Source organism: Mchenga conophoros, linkage group LG22 (genome assembly GCF_057382185.1).
Source record: "Mchenga conophoros isolate Kocher_MC1m ecotype Shallow Benthic linkage group LG22, M_conophoros_male_GT1.1, whole genome shotgun sequence".
In the NCBI taxonomy this organism is placed as follows: Eukaryota; Metazoa; Chordata; class Actinopteri; order Cichliformes; family Cichlidae; genus Mchenga; species Mchenga conophoros.
In genome coordinates this window covers 15,279,079-15,300,683 of record NC_140546.1, presented here as the reverse complement: position 1 = coordinate 15,300,683, position 21,605 = coordinate 15,279,079, and the positions used below count along the sequence as shown (strand labels likewise).

At 40.8% G+C, this 21,605-nt stretch overlaps 1 protein-coding gene across 1 annotated transcript; it reads left to right on the top strand.

Annotated features, from left to right (window-relative positions):
• Nucleotides 1-7,862: 7,862 nt before the first annotated feature.
• LOC146549134 (uncharacterized) lies at nt 7,863-17,039 on the top strand. Its single transcript, XM_085262716.1, has 2 exons — nt 7,863-7,996; nt 15,264-17,039. The coding sequence occupies exons 1-2, from the start codon at nt 7,922-7,924 to the stop codon at nt 17,037-17,039; spliced, it is 1,851 nt and encodes a 616-aa protein (XP_085118842.1). The 5' UTR covers nt 7,863-7,921.
• The last annotated feature ends 4,566 nt before the right edge of the window (nt 17,040-21,605 follow it).

Here is a 21,605-nt window from a genome sequence, read left to right as displayed (position 1 = left end):
AAGCTTTAGCTGTTGGGTAGATGTCCTCACATTTAGCTCTAGTATACATTACTCCACAGAGGAGCTCATGAGGTCCTGTGGTCCTTGGTCAGCACTGCACGTTCCCTCTGATGGGAAGTTATCCCCTGAGAAAATTGTGAGATTGCAACAACACACACCTGAATGATCCAGACTGGAAAACTTCCAAAACGTTCGCTCTTATAGACGTGCTCATACTCCCTGATTATCAACTAATCAATTTCTCCTAGCTGCCACTTGCTTTCTTAAATTTTATGGAACACCCAAGGGTGTACTTAGTTTTTCTCATAACTGCACAAAGTTCAGTGAAAACAAATCATAACTCTCCTTCTGCAACACAAATTCTGTAAAGGAATTTCAGACATCTTTGTGCTACTGAAGGAAAATCTACATGTAAGTCAAATAAGTTAATAATTCAGTAAATAAAAGAAGCAATTTTAAGATGAAGTGTGTAGGATGATTTCAGTCATCTTACAGTCTGTGTAAAGAAGTCTTTCTAAAGCGTGATGTTACAGCAGTGGATGCTTTTGTTTAACTTGCCAGATGGCAGCAGGGTGGACAAGCTGTGTCTGGCTATTGTCTTTTGGTTTTCTTTTAGCAGAGAAACATGACACTCAAATAATTCTGAAAAAAGAAAAAATCCCAGAGTAGTGGCAGACATATCTCTCTATTTGTTTTTTTGGTAAAAATGGAGGTAAGTTTATTTTTTATTTTGTTTTTTCATGACCTACTGAATCTATAATGTGAACAAGCATCAGTTTTGTTCAGCCCACCCACTGCTGAGCTGTCTGCATTTAGAGTGGAGGTGTTGGTGAACATGTAACAGGTATAAATAAGCGAACACTACAGCTTCCAGAAGCTTCCAAACACTATATACTGTAGGCATGAACTGTGCCATCAGGAGTTGTGCATTTTGGGAAAATAGAATAAAGTTGCTTTTATCTTTTATACAGTTTTGTATAGTTTCTACCTTTCACATAGTTTTCATGTGGTTACTGATCTTTGCACGGTTGAAATTGCACTTATTTCCGCTGTACATGTTAGAGGTTAGAGTAACAATAAAGATAATCTATTCTATTCTCAAAGCTTTTTAAACCATATTTTAGGCAAAGTGAGAAAAACCTTTTAGCTTTTTAAAATCCAATGGTAAATCATTGCTGAAGCTCTCCACCCAATTTAGACAGAGGCTTCAAGTAATACTTAAAGCGAGATAAATGTGATCACACGGTGCTTCATTCACACCGTTTCTGGTTGGCTGATAGAAGTAAACATCAAGAAGGTAAAAGCTGTTGTCATGTTGAGTATCAGAGTGTACACACACAGCTATTAGGATGTTTCCAGCTTGCGGATGACAGCAGAAAAGATTTATTTCTGTTTTGTTTATTAACATTTCTATATTACATATTTAAGTGTATTGATAATACCCTGTTAATTCTTTTCGATATTATCAGTTTTTCTTTATGTTTATTGTTGTCTGTGTTTTCTGCCGCTTCCCCGTTTTCGTGCTGCTTCGTAGCTTCAGTTTCTTTTTAAATCTGCTCACAGTTGGCAGCAAAGGAGACGAAGATGAATGGCCGGATGCAAAAGTTATAATAAATAAACATAAGACTTATTAGCGATCCTTAATGCTGTGTGAATGTGTCACTCCAGTGCATGATGATTTTAAACACATTTCTAAAGACAAATTAAGACAACCTCGCTTATATCTCTGTAACAAGCAGATGGCAGCAAGTGCAGGTTGGCCAAGGTCAACCCCAGGGTACTCAGAGATATCAGCGCCTCTGAGGCAGCACTTTTATCCGCAGCCAAGACTCACGCTGCTCCCTGGAGCTCTGCCTCTCCTCTCGATGCCACCCTCTCTGTCCCTTCTGGATCTGCAGGCTTAGCTAACTCAACCGTGTAAGCACATCTTCCCCACCGCTGGAACCAGCCTCTGTAGGGCCCCTTGCTTGCTTTGCCACGCGGCACACACGAGGCACGAGGCATGCATCCCCAGTTTCTTTTCAAGCTTGATAGACGTTCATGGAGAAATCCCCTGCAACCACCCTCCTGTGCTCTTAGCTCCTTCCTAACCTAGCACGCTGGTTGTACCGCTGAGGTTCAGTGCCAGTCATGTCACAACCAAGCCTTAAGCCATGCGAGGGCCTGCTATTACATTCCACTGATTCCTGTCCGCCGCGTTTCAGGGGGGAAAGGACTTGTTCAGCCCGATCAGGGTTTTTGGAGATAGAGTGCTTAATGACCCTCTTAATGTCACTGGGGAGAAAAATGGGCAATCTCTCAATTTGGCATGAGCCGGTCCGTGGCAGCAAAGCAAGAACTTGATAGAGTGTGGAGATTTTAAGCGGCAGGAAACCTGGTGACCTTTCCCTGTTTTCTGACGCGCTGACTCGATTGCCCTTTTGAAAATGCTAATACCAAATGGTTCGCTACAAAACAGGTCCTCCAAGAAGGCCCTCGGCGTGTCAAATAAAAGGGTAGAAGAAGACCACAAGCAGCGTGTGTATTCAGGGGGCACTTTGTTAAGATTTGGGACTAAAGCTCTGTGTAATGTCCAGCTGTGTCACAGTAACTCTCATGTCATGTAACTCGTGTCAGAGTAAAATTAGAGCTTCTTGTAGATAACTTCAAACACTCAGTTGGGCTCATCTGGACACAAAAAAGTTCAACATGTCAAAAGTTAACAAGTTTATGGTGCCACTATGAAATCACTTTAAGCCCTCCGTTTTAGGCTGAAAAGTTTTTTTCTTTCTCTCCTTAACACCTGGCAAATCTTCCACATGGCACTTAGCCGCTTAGTTTCTTGAGCTCTGCAAGAACACATAAAGAGCAACTTAATTATTTGCGATTTTATTCATTCAGTGGGCCACAGAGGTGTGCAAAAGGCGATAGAAAGCATAATTATCCTAATGGAAGACTGAGATGCATGCCCTTTGTAACACAAGCACCTCTTAACAGCCAAATCAATAGCACACTATGGCGGTGCCCTCAGCCCAAGAGTGGATCACCTCCATCTCCACTATCGAGCACTGATGATCATAATAAGCTGCTTTGATGCGATTCACATCACCACAAATAATGAGGCATCCTCAATCTAGAGAACGCTATTAACTTTTCCATCTTCCTCTCTCTACCTCTCTCAGCAAAGTTCAACATTTATGTAGCTAAACAAGTTTCTCTCTGAACCTCTCCAGGGTTTTATGTCCTTTTGCGGGTTGAGGAGCATCTTATGGAATATTAATTAAATTACCGGAAAAAAAAATTGTCACATCATGAAAAACTCGGTTTGGCAGTGTGATGAAAACAAAAATAGGGAGACCGAATGTGATGACTGTATCGCCCTAGTGAGTTATCAGCTCATCAGAGAGCGCTGAAAATGAAAAAGGACATAATTGTGCAAGATGGCTGCCATACATCTGCGTACATTCAGCTTTAAACCAGATGTAGCTCCACACAAAGTCCCTCATGAGGCTTGTATAACTCCATATGAGGCCACGTCAGCTATGTGTCACTGGGCTATGAACAAGTAACACTGATTGCTCGGCTCATTACTCCTTCTCACCGGACTACTGACTAACAATACTCCTCTGAGGCATTGCACTTGGCCTTTGTACAAGTGCTGAGAGCAAAGCAGACTGTGTGGCTTGCTGAAATAGCTCTCTGAGCATCAGCTGATCCCCCTGTGGCTCGTACTGACGTTAACAAAAAACAGAAGAGCCAGGGTGTTTGGTGTTAAGCCAGAACATGGGGATTTAAATAGAGGCAGATAAGACTTTGTGAATCTCAGCTGGGACCGCCGTCAACAGTCTTGAAGAACTGTGCATGTGATCGGGGCCAGAGCAAAAGGCGTCAACCTTCCTAACATTTGGGCAATGCGCATGCGATTTGACCAGCTGCGTCTGACGGCTGATTTAAGTGTTTGTTCCCAGGCACCGCTGCCATTTCTGCAGTCCTATAGTTAAGTGAATGTGCTCATTCTGACAGTGGAGAGGCAGAGCCATTTGGATTGTTCACAGTCAGCAGCGGGCGCCTCTGTCAGATGAAGGCAGTCTGTGAGAATGTGAAAAGCACTACTCTAAACTGATTATGACACATGGAAAAAATACCATTAGCATTAAGATGCCACTTCTGCCCAAGCTCCCCAGAGTGGATGAGAGCATGCTGTGTGGACAGTGTTGTCATGTTTGACAGAAAAAAAGAAAACATTGTTAAATTAATAGTCAAAGGATTTATTTCTATAAACTCCTCTGCATTAAAGTCTCACAAATAAATTGGAACAACTTATCAGCGCATGTTTAACCTGTTTACAGTTAAAAAATTTGTATTCACACTTTCCTATATGTATGTGTCACTCTAAAGTTTATAAACTTAAACTTTGGGAAGCGTATCTGTAACCGGAAGGTCGCCGGTTCGATCCCCGGGCTCTCTGTCCTGGTCGTTGTGTCCTTGGGCAAGACACTTCACCTACCGCCTACTTGTGTTGGCCAGAGGGGCCGATGGCGCGATATGGCAGCCTTGCTTCTGTCAGTCTGCCCCAGGGCAGCTGTGGCTACAACTGTAGCTGCCTCCACCAGTGTAACAGGAAGAAACCTCCAGCAGGACCAGACTTAGGGAAGGGCGGCCATCAGCAAACTAGTTGGGGGTAACGGGAGTAAGACGGGACAAAGACATGCTATGTAAGGGAGCGAGAGGCAACAGTGTAACCCACACTGAACCTGACAGCATAAATGAAATGATGATGACTACGATGTGTTCAAATTGAACCAAAGTTATGAATCTAGTTCTGACTTGTGATATTTTCAGTGATCTTTTGTCCATACTCATTTTAAAGTGTCCTGTCTGAGGTGCCTCTGTGCCTCGTTGCCACTGCTTGCAGCTGTGTTATAAGTTTGTAGAACTACTGCTTAATTTTTAAGAACAGTGAAATCCATCTGTGCTTTCTCCAAACACATATTTGTCTGTTGTCTCTCCATCTATTATTAGTACATATTAGACAGACACGTTAGACACATGTTATAAGCACAGGGTTGGACCCCTTTGCCTTCAGACCTGCTGTAATTCTTTGTTCCTCAGAGATTTTGGTCCATATTGACATGATAGTATCACACAATTGCTGCAGATTTGTCTGCCTCACATCCATAATGAGAATTTCCTGTTTCATCACATCCCAAAGGCGCTCTATTGGTGTGAGATTTGGTGACCATGGAGGCCATTTCACTACAGTGAACTCATTGTCATGTTCAAGAAACCAGTTTGATGGAAATGAGCCTTGTGACATGGGGTGCTATCCTGCTGGAAGCAGCTATCAGAAAATGGGCACAGTGTGGTCGTAAAAGGAACAGAGATCATCAGCAACAGTTGGTTTTAAGGGCCCAAAGTGTGCCATAGCCTGAAACACTGGTATGATACTTTCATGTTGTTCAAGCAGAATTGTAATGGTAACATCTGAATATTGCATCAGAAATCACGACTCATCAGACCAAGCAATCTTTTCTTCTGTTGTCAATTTTGTTTTTTTTGTTTTTTACCATGTGAAGTGTAGCCACAGTTTCCCATTTTCAGCTGACAGGAGTGGCAGATAGTGTGGTCTTCTACTGTTGCTCATCTGCTTCAAGGTTTGTATAACACTTTTATAGATGCTTTTCTGCATTGATTGTAACGAGTGTTTATTTAACTTACTGTTACCTTCCTATCAGCTCAAAGCAGTCTAACCATTCTCCTCTGACCTCAGGCACCAACATGGCATTTTCTCCCAGAGGATTGTAGCTCACTGGATAATTTCCTTTTGCAGACCATTCTCTGTAAACCCTAGGGATGGCTACTCGGACCTACCAGTCTGGTTCCAACAACCATGCCATGTTCAAAGTTATTTCACCTTTCTGCCACATAAACAGAATTGCTGCCATATGATTGGCTGATTAGATATTTGCATGAATTAGCAGTTGAACAGGTGTACCTAAAAAAGTCTCCAGTGACTGTAGATGATGAGACGTCTCTTTGAAGCTGCTTTTGCTTTAGTTTTCAGATCCAGAAGCTATGGTCAAGGATGATCATAGTTCACTAGAAAGAAAAGTATTCCAACAGTACCCATCGCTTGTGTCTGTTTATCTGAATATAAAAAGTGTTATAGATGGATTAATAACTGAGGAAAGGACACAGAGACAAGTGGCTCTCTACTTTTAGCTTTGTTTACAGCTAGTACTCTTCTACATCAATGAATAAAAGGTGTCTGAAAGATTTAATTTTATCCCAGCCAGCGACCAGCTGTCCTTACTGTCACCCCCTATGCTACACACACACACACACACACACACACACACACACACAGGTGGAAATTACTCAAACTGCTAATTAGGTCAGTCGGTTCCTTCGGCCCTGGAAGTGGAGGCTTGTGCAAGATGGTCAGGCCTGACATAGTGACCTTATGACGGCTTGCCTGGGCATCACTAGCTGGGATTGGTCCAAAGCTGAGGGATGAGCGGCCTGAGCATCAGTTGGACTGATGATTGAAATCCTGAGCATCAAGTACAGGGCTTCTGGGCATCCTGCCATATGTCACTGTGATACTGTATTCTACAAACATAGTGAAACAATCAGAAGGAAAGACCTTTTTCATACAGTTAAACAAGGTTTCATTTTAACACAGAAAAAACCCCTCTTAAATGAAGAAGTTATTTTTAGGCATATAAACAAAGACCTTGGAATCCGATCTTTTAAATAATTATTCACACTTTTCCAATACTGAGAGATAGACTACACAACTAAAATGATATAAAGAGAGTGCCTTTTTCTGTTTTTGAATTGCCTTGCTTGTCACAATCAATGGGATTTTCCACAGAAAGTTGTTTACCTCTTATTATTTGTAATCTCTCAAAATAAAGCATGTCTTCTTGTGACCAGTCGTTACTGGCAGCATAATGGAGAGCTGATGGATTTATCATTTCTGCTGAGGAGCTGGCTTGCAGGTTTACATCAGTGAATGAAGCGCAATGCCCTCATGACATGAAAGCACTTATGACACTCAGTTTTCAAGATAAATGCTTGCATCCTGCCCTTTTAGGCATCATTCAGAAGTTATCAGGAAGGCAATTGTCCAACATTTTCTGGTTTTCCTCGCATATATCTATTGTTGTTTGAAATCACAGCTGTCAGAGACTGACAGAGAAGAGGGAAAGCAAAAGTTAGAGGAAAGATAGAGCTTTAATGTCGAGTCTTAGAAATAGCTTTAAGGAAACATTAAGGTTAATATAGTTAACTAAAATAAAAACTAGACCTTTGAAAGAAATTAAAACTAACCGAAACTGTTTTAGGGAACTTGCAAAGGTAACTAACTAAAATAAAAATATAGAGGAAATATCTTTAGTTTTAGTGTTTGTTAATTTGGTAAAAAAAAAAAAAAAATGTATATGTAAATATTAGGGGTGCAACAATACTCGTATCTACGGAAGAGGATTAGGGCCACAGGAAAAAAAAAAATGAATTCTGACTTTAATCTCAGAATTCTGACTTTATTCTCAGAATTCTGACTTTTTTCTCAGAATTCTGACTTTAATCTCAGAATTCTGACTTTATTCTCAGAATTCTGACTTTTTTCTCAGAATTCTGACTTTAATCTCAGAATTCTGAGAATAAAGTCAGAATTCTGACTTTAATCTCAGAATTCTGACTTTATTCTCAGAATTCTGACTTTTTTCTCAGAATTCTGACTTTAATCTCAGAATTCTGACTTTATTCTCAGAATTCTGACTTTTTTCTCAGAATTCTGACTTTTTTCTCAGAATTCTGAGATTAAAGTCAGAATTCTGACTTTAATCTCAGAATTTTGAGGTGGGCACCTGCAGGCTTCCAGCTTCGGTGACAGCGATGTGTCCAGTTTGGCAGGTGGAGAACTAATTCACTAAATATGGTGGATATAAGTGACTTTTTGCGTGGCCGAGGGGTCCCCGAAGATGCTATTTTATTAATGGAAGAGCAGAAGGTGAGTAACAAAAAAGAGAAATAGTTTGGTGTCTCCTATTTTTACAGGAAAACAGTTACGGTACAGTTACGGTTAGCTGTTAGCATGCTTGTTAGCTTATAATGTTATATAGGAATGAACGTGTTTCACAATGTTACAGTATACTAGGTGAATTGACGTTTTAACTGTTGTTGATCGCAGGATCATCCCAGATGGGTTCGTTGCATTTTATTTTATTGTTCTACTATTTCAGAGTTTTTCAAGGCAGTTAAGCGGAGCTGTGTTACAGATGCTAGCCGCCTGCCAATATCACTGATATATTTGATGTGTACAAGTAAGTTACACTTAGTACAGCGGAGGAGAGAAGCTGTAATGAATGTTTATGCGGATATTTCACTCAGAAAAATGGGTGGCGTTCATACACAGCCACCGACACAGCCCCGGTTGTTGTTCTGACGGTGGCCGACTGACGATCCCCTCACAACATGTTAGCTAACACAAACTAATGTAGTGCATGTAACTGTGTATACGTTAGTGGTACAGTGTCGGAAGAAATGAGCAAACTGTTTATAATGTCAGAATGACATCATCTTTCTCCTATATATAAAAGTGCTGGCTGAGGAGCGCTGCCGGGTTGAACTTTGACCTCGGAGTGACGTGACGTTTGTTCGCACAACCAATAGAAGTGCAGAAAGTCGCAAATCAGGCATATTGTTCGCATAAACACAAAAATAAATAACGAAATAATCCCGATATTGTGCCAAAGACTGATTTACAATGTTACTTTGTGTTCTATGTGTAATACCTTTGCTTAAATGACTAAATGGACTGTGTATTTATGACTCTGCGTTATAGTCTTACATACATAAGTAACATTCATATGTACAGATAAAAATGTACAGAGCTATGTACACAAGCGTGTACACAAAAGTCTACTGCTGATCGAGCTGCTCAGTGGTCGTACAGTCTCATGCAGAGAGCGTGGAGGTGTTGTCCATGGTGGATGTTAGCTTAGACAACATCCTTGTGATGGCAGCAGCCACACAGGGGTAAATTAGTCCATTTTTCACTTTATTATTTTGCTTTGCAGTATTCTTCATTAATATAATTCATTAATCATTTGGTTAAACCTAACACTGGTATTATGAGGCGCGCACATAGTAGCATTGTATGGTTTTTCTAAAATGTTTTATTATATTAATTATGTTTCTCTTTCTTTGAGTTACCTGGGTTTGGGCGGTGGCTGTTTCCTGTCTGGGCAAAAGGCGTGGCTGAGGACTCTGGGGACAAAATGCCTGCTCAGCAGGACCAACCATGGGCTTACCAGGAGCAGGGGTGGTTTAGGTTTAGTTGGGTTATTCTGTGCTTAGTTAATATTAGTGTGTGTTTTGTTTTCCCCCTATTGTGTTCAAATGGTTTGGCCAAATCATTATAAAAGCTACCCTCATGTGTCTTTTTAATTAGGTCAGTTTGTGAGTTAAGTTGTGTCTCACTTTGTTGTTTAAGTTTTTGGAAATTACTTTTTGTAGAGTTATATTTAGTTGACCTGTTTTATGGGCCTGCTAAGTATGGTTTTGAATTTTGTTAATTTTGGACTTTTTGAGGGTTAAAATAAAGAAAACCCTTTTTGAAGATATTTTTTGCTTGTGTCCTCTTTGCTTTGGCTGCTTGAACCCTCACAATTGGTGGCAGCAGTGGGATCTGCCAGTTGAGGACACAGTATTTTTTTCTTTGAGGCCTTTTCACCCCCAGAAAAAAAAAAAGGAAAATGCATCGTGGAGGAAAGGTGGAAAAGAAGAAAGGAGTAACTGTTCAGAAGGAAGCTGATGCTGAGGAGGAAATTGGAGTCTCTGAAATGGTGGAGAGCACTGAGGTTGAAGAAAGGGAGCCATCTCTGTCAGATCTGATGTCAATATTGCAAGCTCATATGGGTCAACAGGAGGCTCGGGAAGCAAGGCAAGAAGAGGTAACTGCACGACAAGAACAAAAATTCAAAGCATTGCAACATCAGTTTCAGCTTTTACAGTTAGAGGTGCAGTCCCGGACATCACCAGTACCAGAGCTACCATTACCTACCACAGAGTCACCAGAGTCAAGGGAGCTACCTCACATTCCTAGTTCTCCTCAAGCTCAAGCTGAATCCAGTCAGTCATTATCAGGTCAGTTTTCATTGCATGAACCCAGACTGGAAAAGTTGACTGATAGTGATGATATTGAGCATTTTTTGACTACATTTGAACGCATTGCCTTAGCATATCGTTGGGAAAAAACAGACTGGGTTTTTCGATTAATACCACTGCTAACGGGCAAGGCAAGAGGAGCATACGTTCATATGGATATTGATGACTCTCTCAGCTATGACAAAGTTAAAGCTGCAATTTTGTCCAAATATGATGTTAACCCTGAGACCTACAGGCAGCGATTCCGTTCACTGGAAGTCAGGCTTGATGAGAACCCTAAGGAGTTGTATGCTCGACTTAAAGATCTGTACGGGAAATGGATTCAGCCAAAAGGTAAAACGAACCAAGAAATTGGTGAAATAATCATCCTTGAACAATATTTGAGAATGTTGTCCCCTGAGCTACAGGTTTGGATTCGAGAGCACAATCCGTCTTCTGCAGCGAAGGCAGCTGAGCTGGCAGAAGTGTTTGTAGCTGCCAGGAGGAAAGGGCAACCTTGGACCTGTAATGCAAATAAAATGCCAAAGGAAGGCCCCAAATCAACCCAGATGTATCATCAAAGGCCATTGTCAGCAGAAAAAACTCCTGTGGGTGAGAACCAGTTTGCTGGCAGACCATTAAAAAATTCAAAAAAGATTGTTTGTTACCTCTGTGGGTTAGAGGGCCACACAAAGCCAATGTGCCCAAAAACCTCAGCTAAGATGGTTCAAATGTGTTTCATGCCACGTTCACATGCTGAACATGGGCTCCAGTGTGACCAGACTGTTAAAATGATAAAAATTGAAGCTAATGGAACAACTTTAAGAGCTTTGCTTGATTCTGGCAGTTCTCGTACACTGATACACAGAGATTTTGTGCCCCCCAATATTGTCCGTGTCAGTGATACCATCCCCATTTGTTGTGTGCACGGAGATGAGAAGATGTACTCAACAGCTGACATGTACATTAAAGTGAATGGACAGACTTACCTTTTAAATGTTGGGGTGGTTGATAACCTGCCTTATTCAGCTATTCTGGGACGAGATTTTCCAGTGCTTTTTGATTTGTTGGAGTCAGACCAGAATCATCAATGCAATGTGGCTGTTACTAGAGCCCAAGCTCAAAAATCTAGTGAAACCTCAGAAGTTTTCAGTGCCTTGCCATTTTTTAATGAGGAATGGGAAGTTGCACCTGTGAAGCCTCGGAAAAGTCGCAGACAGAGGAGACAGGAGAAGTTCCAGCATACTATAGTACACCCAGAAAGGCATACTGACCCAGACTTGCCTTTGGGACTTCAAATTCCTGGCAATATAATAGAGTTGCAAAAAACTGATCCTAGTTTAGCTTCCTGTTTTCAGCGAGCAATAGACAAGGACCAAGTAGAGGAGGCAGGCATTAACAAAAGTGACTATGTCTTGCAAAATGGCATACTTTACCATCAGATGGGCTCACTTCTGAAGCTAGTGGTCCCCCAAGAGGTTAGAGAAACTGTGCTTAATTTGGGACACTCTATTCCCTGGTCTGGCCACCTTGGTAAGCACAAAACCACAGCTCGTATTAAACAACATTTTTTCTGGCCTGGCCTCCATAGAGATGTAGCCTACTTCTGTAAGAGCTGTCCTCAGTGCCAGATGACATCCTCCAAAGTCCCTTCCAAAGCTCCACTCCAACCACTGCCTATTATTGGTACCCCATTTGAGCGCCTCGGAATGGATATTGTTGGACCCGTTGAGAAGAGTAAGTCAGGGAATCGCTATATGCTTGTAATCACTGATTACGCAACTAAATATCCAGAGGTCTTCCCACTGAAATCCATCAAGGCAAAATCAGTAGCTTTCTGCCTTGTACAGCTCTTCGCAAGAGTAGGGTTCCCACAGGAAATACTGACTGATCAGGGGAGTAACTTTATGTCCAACTTACTAAAACAGGTGTACAAGCTGCTGGGCATTAGAAGCCTGAGGACCACCCCATACCATCCTCAGACTGATGGGCTAACAGAACGGTTCAATCAGACTCTGAAGCAGATGCTCCGGAAGGTGGTAGATAAGAATGGTGCTGATTGGGATCAGTGGCTTCCTTATCTTCTCTTTGCCTACAGGGAAGTGCCACAAGCCTCCACTGGTTTCTCTCCGTTCGAACTTTTGTATGGGTATGAGGTACAAGGACCTCTAGCCCTCCTAAGAAACATCTGGGAGGGAGGCAAGGAAAAGATGGACTCTGTTAACATTGTTTCCTATGTTGTGCAGATGAGGGAGCGACTGCAGAAAATGAGTGAGCTTGCTCAGTCAAATATGACCAAAATCCAGCAGAAGCAGAAGTTTTGGTATGACCGAGCAGCTCGTCAGAGGTCTTTTAGTCCTGGACAAAAGGTGTTGGTGCTCCTCCCCACTGACAACAACAAGCTATTGGCTAAGTGGCAAGGGCCCTTTGAGGTTCAGAAGAAATTGGGGTCCACTACTTACCAAGTGTTCATCCCTGGAAAGCCACGCTCCAGCAGGGTTCTGCACATAAATCTATTGAAGGAATGGGCGCAGCGCCCTGAAAAGACAGCAGAGGTGATGCTCATAAGGGGTGTGCCAGAGGAAGAAGAGGTTGGTGAGCAATACTTGCCTTCTGCTGATGTGGTAGATTTTGACCTTAGTCATCTGCCAGATGATAAACAGCTTCAGGTGAGAGCTGCATGCAACTCTGAGGTGCTTCAAGTGAATCCTGGCCGAACAGATATTGTTGAGCATGACATTGTCATTAAAGAGGGCGTCGCAGTAAAGCGTTTGAGCTACAGGATCCCTGAACGTCTGCTAATATCCCTGAAGAAGGAAATCGACCTCATGTTGTCCTTGGGGATCATTGAGCCATCAAAGAGTGAGTGGTGTAATCCAGTGGTCCTGGTGCCAAAGAAGGATGAAAGCATGAGGTTCTGTATAGACTTCAGGTACCTAAACTCAATATCACTGTTTGATTCATACCCCACACCACGCATTGATGATTTGCTGGAACGGCTGGGGAAGGCAAAGTACTTGACCACACTTGACCTGTGCAAGGGATATTGGCAGGTGCCACTAACGGAGCGATCAAAGAAGTTGACTGCCTTTCGAACACCTTGGGGTCTCTTCCAATTTACAGTGATGCCATTCGGGCTGCATGGGGCTCCAGCAACCTTTCAGAGATTAATGGACCAAGTACTATGTGGTTTCTCAGATTTTGCATCTGCATATCTTGATGATATTGTCATCTACAGCACCACATGGGAGGAACACTTGGAACATCTGCATGCTGTCTTCGACCGTCTTGGCACTGCTGGGTTGACGGTGAACCCCTCTAAGTGTGTTTTTGCCTCTGCTGAGACTGCGTACCTGGGCCATGTGATCGGGAATGGGGTGATCAAGCCTCAGGTCAGTAAGATCCAAGCCATTGAGTCTTGTCCTCTCCCACAGACAAGGAAGCAACTAAGATCCTTTTTGGGCATGGCAGGCTTTTATCGTCGGTTCATACCACGATTCTCCACCAGGGCAGCTCTACTAACGGACTTGATAGGCATCAAGTGTCCTAATCAGATTAACTGGACAGAGGAGGCTATAGCAGCTTTCAAGGACATCGGTCAATCACTGAGTAGCGAACCAGTTTTGTACAGTCCAGACTTTAATGAGCACTTTTTCCTTCAAACGGATGCATCTCATAGGGGTCTGGGAGCAGTGCTACTTCAAGGTTTGGAAGGAGAACGTCATCCTGTTGCTTATATCAGCCGAAAGCTGTTCCCAAGAGAAGTTCGATATTCAACAGTGGAAAAGGAGGCCCTTGCAATCAAGTGGGCCCTTGATTCCTTCAGGTACTACCTTCTTGGAAGAGAATTCACCCTGGAGACGGATCACAGTGCACTTCAGTGGATGGAAAAGATGAAAGATAAGAACGGAAGGATCACAAGATGGTACCTTGCTCTGCAACCTTTCCGGTTTGTCATCAAGCACATTCCTGGGAAGAACAACGTTACCGCCGACTTCCTCTCTCGCTGTACCAGCGAGAGTCCTGAAGAGGGGGGGTGTGTGATGGCAGCAGCCACACAGGGGTAAATTAGTCCATTTTTCACTTTATTATTTTGCTTTGCAGTATTCTTCATTAATATAATTCATTAATCATTTGGTTAAACCTAACACTGGTATTATGAGGCGCGCACATAGTAGCATTGTATGGTTTTTCTAAAATGTTTTATTATATTAATTATGTTTCTCTTTCTTTGAGTTACCTGGGTTTGGGCGGTGGCTGTTTCCTGTCTGGGCAAAAGGCGTGGCTGAGGACTCTGGGGACAAAATGCCTGCTCAGCAGGACCAACCATGGGCTTACCAGGAGCAGGGGTGGTTTAGGTTTAGTTGGGTTATTCTGTGCTTAGTTAATATTAGTGTGTGTTTTGTTTTCCCCCTATTGTGTTCAAATGGTTTGGCCAAATCATTATAAAAGCTACCCTCATGTGTCTTTTTAATTAGGTCAGTTTGTGAGTTAAGTTGTGTCTCACTTTGTTGTTTAAGTTTTTGGAAATTACTTTTTGTAGAGTTATATTTAGTTGACCTGTTTTATGGGCCTGCTAAGTATGGTTTTGAATTTTGTTAATTTTGGACTTTTTGAGGGTTAAAATAAAGAAAACCCTTTTTGAAGATATTTTTTGCTTGTGTCCTCTTTGCTTTGGCTGCTTGGTCCCTCACAATCCTCTCCTCCCCAGTCTGCTCAGTGGACTTTAGCAGACCGCTAAAGCTGGCCCTCCCGACCAGTTTGTTAAGTTTCCCCCTGTCCCTCTCTGCCATTCCACCACTCCAGCAGACCACAACATAAAAGACAGCAGACGCCACCACAGTGTCGTAGAACATCCTTAGAAGACGTACTACCTACATCATAACCAATCAAGTCCCGCTTTTTTTTTTAAATACAGAAGAGGATTTATTATTTACTGAAAGGCTATGCCTTAGTTTGCTTCTTTCATTATTGTGTTTCGCCCTGCATAAAATAGATAGCTTTTCTGATAACTACAGTCAATACTCTCCTACTGGCATTAGCGGTGACCTAAGAGGCTTAACTGTAATATTGCTTTGCAGTGTAAATGTTGCAGAAAATGACTGTCTTTTCTTTCTTCCTGTGTGCAGATTGACTGTGACGTCATAGCGCTGATGGATGACGCAACTTTGGCAAACTACATTCCCTCGTACGGAGACCGAATTGCCGTCTTCAATTTCTGCAAAAGCAAGCAACCACTGTCAAAAAGAAAACTAGGACTTCTGCAAAAACTTCGTGAGAAAATGAAAACCAGAAAAGAAAGTCCAAAGGAGAACACTTCACATACAGATGCAGGAATAAGACAGACAAAGAAGCAAAAAGCAACACGCAATGTTGAGATAGGATGGATACATTGTGATGGAAAAATAGCCAAACAGGTGAGAGCGAAGCAGGGAGGTGGCACTAGAAAAATTCAAATGGCCACTGATGCTGGATTAAAAGATATTCTTCAGGAAGGAGAGAAACTTTTTTTTCCTAATGGCATATCTCCTAAGGGATGTGAAACAGATTTTGAGTTTGAGGTTTGGGACTTTAAACAGAACCACCTTACTGATGATACCTGCCAGTCTATTGGCAATATGTATGAGGCAGCGAGACTGACAATGTTACGCTTCTACATTGCAACAAAACCAAAAGATCCTGAAGAAGATGCCAGCGAGACATCTGAAGTGGTGTTTGTCTCAGAAAGCAGTGGCAGTGATATTAATCCATTGCAAGTGGGGGAAGTCAGGGGTAATTTTGATGAAGTCATCGCTGGTTCAGAAATTTTAGATGATCCAGAAATTACTTTTGGTCCAATTTTTGATGCTGAAGAAGATACAGAAGACACATTAGTCTATGAGGGTTTTCTTGTACCCCTCAGTCCACCTAATTCAGAGAACATAATAACAATCACCATACGTCATACTGACACTTTACATGACATGATTACTGCTTTCTCTGATGAGGAGATTTTGACCAAAACACTGAATGTGAAGCGCATACTTCCAGACAACACAGAAGAACCAGGCACTGGATCAGGAATACTAAGAGATGTACTCACATGCTTCTGGCATGAATTTTATGAGCGATGCACCCTAGGTGCAACCATTAAAGTGCCATTCATTCGCCATGATTTTCCTGCTGAAAAATGGAAGGCAGTTGGGCGAATACTCCTGAAAGGTTACCAAGAATGTCAGTATTTTCCAAATAAACTTGCAATCCCTTTTATGGAACAAGTGCTTTTCAGTGGTGTTTACAGTGATCTTAAAGCACACTTTCTACAGTTTGTCAGCAGCCAAGAATGTGATGTTTTGATGGAAGCAGTAAAAGATTTCTCTGCAGTTGACTTGGATGATCTTGTGGAAATTCTTGACAGTTATGGCTGTAGAAAAAGAATCACTGCTGAGACTCTACCTACAATCCTTGATGAAATAGCACACAAAGAGCTTGTCCAAAAACCAATGTTTGTTATTGACTGCTGGCGGGAGATCATCGACCCCCATATCTCCCTCAGTCCGGAGGGACTGACCAAGTTATTCTCTGAACTGCAACCAACTTCAAAAAAAGTGTGCCAGCTGCTGAAATTTGCTGTGGATTTGACTCCACAACAAAAAGAAGTGAAAAATCATCTCAAAAGATTCATCAGAGAGCTGGATAACATTAAACTTCAGAAATTTATGCGTTTCTGCACCGGATCTGACCTTATAGTAACAAACAGTATTTATGTGGAATTTCAAGATATGACAGAGTTTACAAGAAGACCAGTCGGACGCACGTGTGGGAATGTTCTGCAGCTAGCTAACAGCTATGAAAACTTCCCAGATTTTCGTTCTGAATTTAATGCAGTTCTTGAAAGTAATGTCTGGGTGATGGACATTGTTTAGACACTCACAGCAATGCGCTACATTTGAACTGCTCATGCACACTAGAGCATAACTGTAAAGAGATGTTAGGAATATGTATTTTTATGTATTTTGAACTTATACAGTATACTTTTTTTAATTAGAGAGAAGTTTCTCATCTCTGTTAGAAGTCTAGTTTTGGCTAATATTTCATTTTCTTTTATCATTTTGAGTTTTACATAATACAGTCACAAAACAAAACGAACAGGTACACTGTTTACTACCATATCCAGAGCTGTCTTCACCAAATCCAAGCTTTCCAGCTGTAAGACAGAAACCTTCAGCAAAAGCATGAAGAAAGATTACTTAAGATCTATAAACTATAATTAAACTGCTCTTAAACGTTCTTTAATGCACCATGTGTGGTGTGAGAGCTCAGCACAGTCAAATACTTTTGTAAGTAATTAGTAGAAAGACTAATTCATTCAGATGGTATTTTCTTATTAGGTCAGGGCTAAAACTGAACATAGTTATAACGCAAAAGTAATGCTGTTATGCAACACTGTATTGTAAAAGGAATAAGTACAATTTTATACTTTAGCATTTGTCATGTCTGAAAACATTTTGCTTTACAGTATATGCAATTTTTAGTTAAGGTAGGTTAAGGTATCAAAGTTTGGCATTTGTTGTTGATTACAAAGGTTCCATATAAAGTTGGTGAAAATATTTTTTTAAATTCCAGTATTTTCTTAATGTCATATTGTTTCTAAGCATACCTGTTATTCATCCATCAAATTGATTCAAGCTGCTTAAAGGATTCAGTCTGTTTTGAAGATGGTTATTGATTACTGAGATCATAAATAAACACTGTACACTTCAGTGCAGTGGTCAAGTACTGTGATTATTCAGGCATCCTTTTGTAATGCCAAATTGTCATGTTCTCAGATATAGTATTAATCTTAACACCTGAAAAAATGTCTTGTTACTGCCAGAAATTATGCATTTTTATTTGTATGCATGTATGTTCTCAGTCATTCACACTTGTTTTTATTTCTATACCATAGATGACACTGAAGGAATATGTGATACCACAATAGCCAGTGTTCATGGTCTTTACAGTAAGTCACTGATGTATACTGATGCATAACAAGACTATATGAGATCTATAAGTTTGTTTTAAAAGTTGAGTCATTCTTGTTACAGGGCAGCTTATACGGTTATGAGTTTTAGCCATGTTATTGGCATTGGAAAGAACAGGTTTCTTGTAAACTTTTTCCAATAAAATGTTACTGTACACAGTACATTTGTATTGTTGTTTTGAATATGTTCATCAAACTCCATATCTATTTGAACATGCCAGAATTCAAGAGACTGCCACACATGAGCTCAGTAACATGGAAGAATACCATTTATTTTTAATTTCAAATATTTCATAAAGATACACAAATATAAATGTAAAACATGTTGCACTTAATGGGACAATAACTTGGTTCCACTTGCAGGAACTGTTTTGTTGCATTGTTGCTGGGATACTACAAATAAAAGTCAAAATATTTTTGGTATGTTTCTTATAATTTTAGGATTCATATCATGAAGGAGCCTTGTATACAACAGCTAACACTGAATCAGTATAGCAATGATTCGTGGTCATTTTACATGAAAAACCAGCTAAAATATCTTACAACTAACAGAAGTGAAATACATTAATAATTAAGTGATGGATCTTCATATGGGTAAATGATTATAATAGCTTTGCTTTAATATAATTGCACTAAAAGCTCCCCAAAAGGCATAACGACTTTAAATATTAACAATGATACGTTTATAGAAACATGCTGTTGTCAAGACCTAGAATTGTTAATGCTACTATGGTTTGCTGAAACATACCACAGATAACCCGGGCACTTAGCATATCATATGCTGGTGCCTGGGTTTCCAGCCATGAATATTAAGAGTAAAGGTTGATACAGAAAACAATGAGCAGGGAGCTGGTCAGTTTATATTTTATATACTATGCACATGTCTGGCAACAAAACACAGAAATTTATATTGCAATTTACTGGTAGGCAGGTTTACACCACTTATGATTCAATCAAAAATATAACATTTGTAAATGCAGTTTAATGTATGGCCTTTTAAAAGGATTGACATGTGTTTCATAACTGATTGATAATATCACAATATTCAGCTTTTTCAAGTAATATATAAACATTTCTGTTTAATGGTAGTGTGAATGTAGAAAAACATTTTTCATTTAATGCAGTGCAGAAATACCTGCATAAAAGGTACCTGTAAGACATGGCACCTACTATCAAATCACGTTATCAAGATAAAGAGAAATATTTTGTATTTATTTGTACATTTACACACTGAAGTTCCTTAAATACTTTGCAGTATTTCTTCTCTTAACCTAATGTACAGATCCGCAGCACCAAGTGGATCTCCTGGGGCATCCCATTCATTTTCTACCATAAGCAGACAACACAGTTCAAAGACTGTTTCATCACAGGGGTGTTGACCTTTTGGGCTACACTCTTCCATACACAAAGTGATATCCTCCATAGAAATAGGCTTCAGTCTATCCTCAGCACTGTGCAGCTCTGGAAATGAGTACAATACTAATGGTCGACCCGATGCTGCACTACCACTTGGCCGGATTTTGTGCGAGTTCCATGTGTTCACAACTTCATCAAGTTCATCCTACATGAAAAACAACACAATATAAGTACCGGTATATGAAACAGACCATGTACCAGTAGATTTAGCCAAAGTTGAGGCTTATTAACTCATTAATCAACAGACATAGAAACTGACCTCTAATTAATGTAAAACCAAGCAGCAACAACAAAAGAGCACTTTCACTAAACAGCACATGGACACAGAATGGTGCTGCATGATTCTGCTGTTGAATAGATAGCCCAACACTTTATACTCAGTGTGCAATGATTCTACAATAAATTTTCAATAGAGAATTAACCAAATGATAGGATTGCTTTCTGAAACCGTGCCCAAAGGACCACTAGGTAACAGACTCCATAGTAATTTAAACCATGTGGCAATAAAAAAAAAAAAAATGCTCCATGCACCTGTGCTGAGAAAGGTGCAGTTACTTCCACTGATAACATGAATACAATTCCATCAAAGTATTAAAATGGAATCCCAAAAAGTTGATTCTGTTCATCTGGATGTAGCGTTTTCAGTGTGAGAAATGTTCTGTCAAAAAACATTCCTTACCTGGCTGATTGAGCATGCATCAAGACATATTAAAATGGAAATAAAATTCATATTTAATTTAAAGAAAAAAAATGTTCTAACCATATTTATATTTTCTATTTATGCAGCTAAGACATTACATAGCATGAGCACATGCTTTTACCTGAATAAGATTGAGAAAGCAGAACTGGATAAGACTTTTGTCCAAAAAATCCCCTGTGAAGTGGCCATCATCCTGAAAAGTTTGAAATAAGTTCATCCAAAATTGTGCACTCTGTTTGCGTAGGGTAGCCCACCATCCTTCTATACGTTGGGGCAGGGATAGCTCAGTAGGTAAAGTGGTCGCCCCATGATCGGAAGGTCGGCGGTTCGAATCCACTTAACGGCTACCCTGAGGTACCCCTGAGCAAGGTACCGTCCCTACACACTGCTCCCCGGGCGCCTGCTTAGTGGGCTGCCCACTGCTTCACTGAGTGAATGGGTCAAATGCAGAGAAAAACAAGTAATTTCCCCATGGGGATCAATAAAGTATCCATTATTATTATTATTATTCTTCCGTAAAGGAAACTTTTCTCACCTGCAAAACTGTCTGTGTGGTTTCTCCGTAAAAACATCTGCATTTGTTCGACACAACCATTTTCGGTACCTCGGTCAGCACGTAACCTTTCTGGACATCCGCTGATGCATGAAACTGTTTTCAGAAAATAACTTGCAATCAATTTAGGGTCACTGTTTGTAGTATAAGCCTCCATCCATAAAACATAGCGGCTAAAACCATCTATGCAGCCACTGATAGCAATACCATATGGTTTCAACTTGTCATAGCCATCCATGTGCCAGAGAGCATTTGGCCCTCTGCAGCTGTACTGTCGTCTTCTCAACCGTCGAGCTCGTCTCAGTTCCACACCTTGAGGGTCAAGCAATTTGATTATGCATCTTACAGTATCTTGTGACACCACAAATCCATGTTGAATTGCACGTAGATGTAGCCAACGATAACCTTGCATCTGTCCATTTGTCATGATCTCTTGTTGGACAAAGGCTAGCACTTCCTCCAGTGTTTGATTGATTCTTCCTTCTAAAAAGCCCAAGTCTTTTACAAATTCTCTTTAGAGTTCGAACAGTTACTTCCACTGAAGTAACAAATTCTCTTTAGAGTTCGAACACTTATTGTCTGATGACTATGTGCTAAAATTGAAAGTATTTCTTTGTTACTGAAAGAAAGTCTGAAATACAGTCTTATTAAGTCATCCAAATCTGACATGTCAGCCACTGTTTCTCTCACTTTGAGAGGTGAACTTTTTGCAGAAGTCCTAGTTTTCTTTTTGACAGTGGTTGCTTGCTTTTGCAGAAAATGAAGACGGCAATTCGGTCTCCGTACGAGGGAATGTAGTT

What these genes read in the sequence shown, in the direction of transcription:
- LOC146549134 (XM_085262716.1), top strand. Translation starts at nt 7,922, where the DNA reads ATGGTGGATATAAGTGACTTTTTGCGTGGCCGAGGGGTCCCCGAAGAT. An exon ending in TATTAATGGAAGAGCAGAAG is followed by an intron (nt 7,997 to 15,263) that starts GTGAGTAACAAA and finishes TCCTGTGTGCAG; the next exon opens with ATTGACTGTGACGTCATAGC.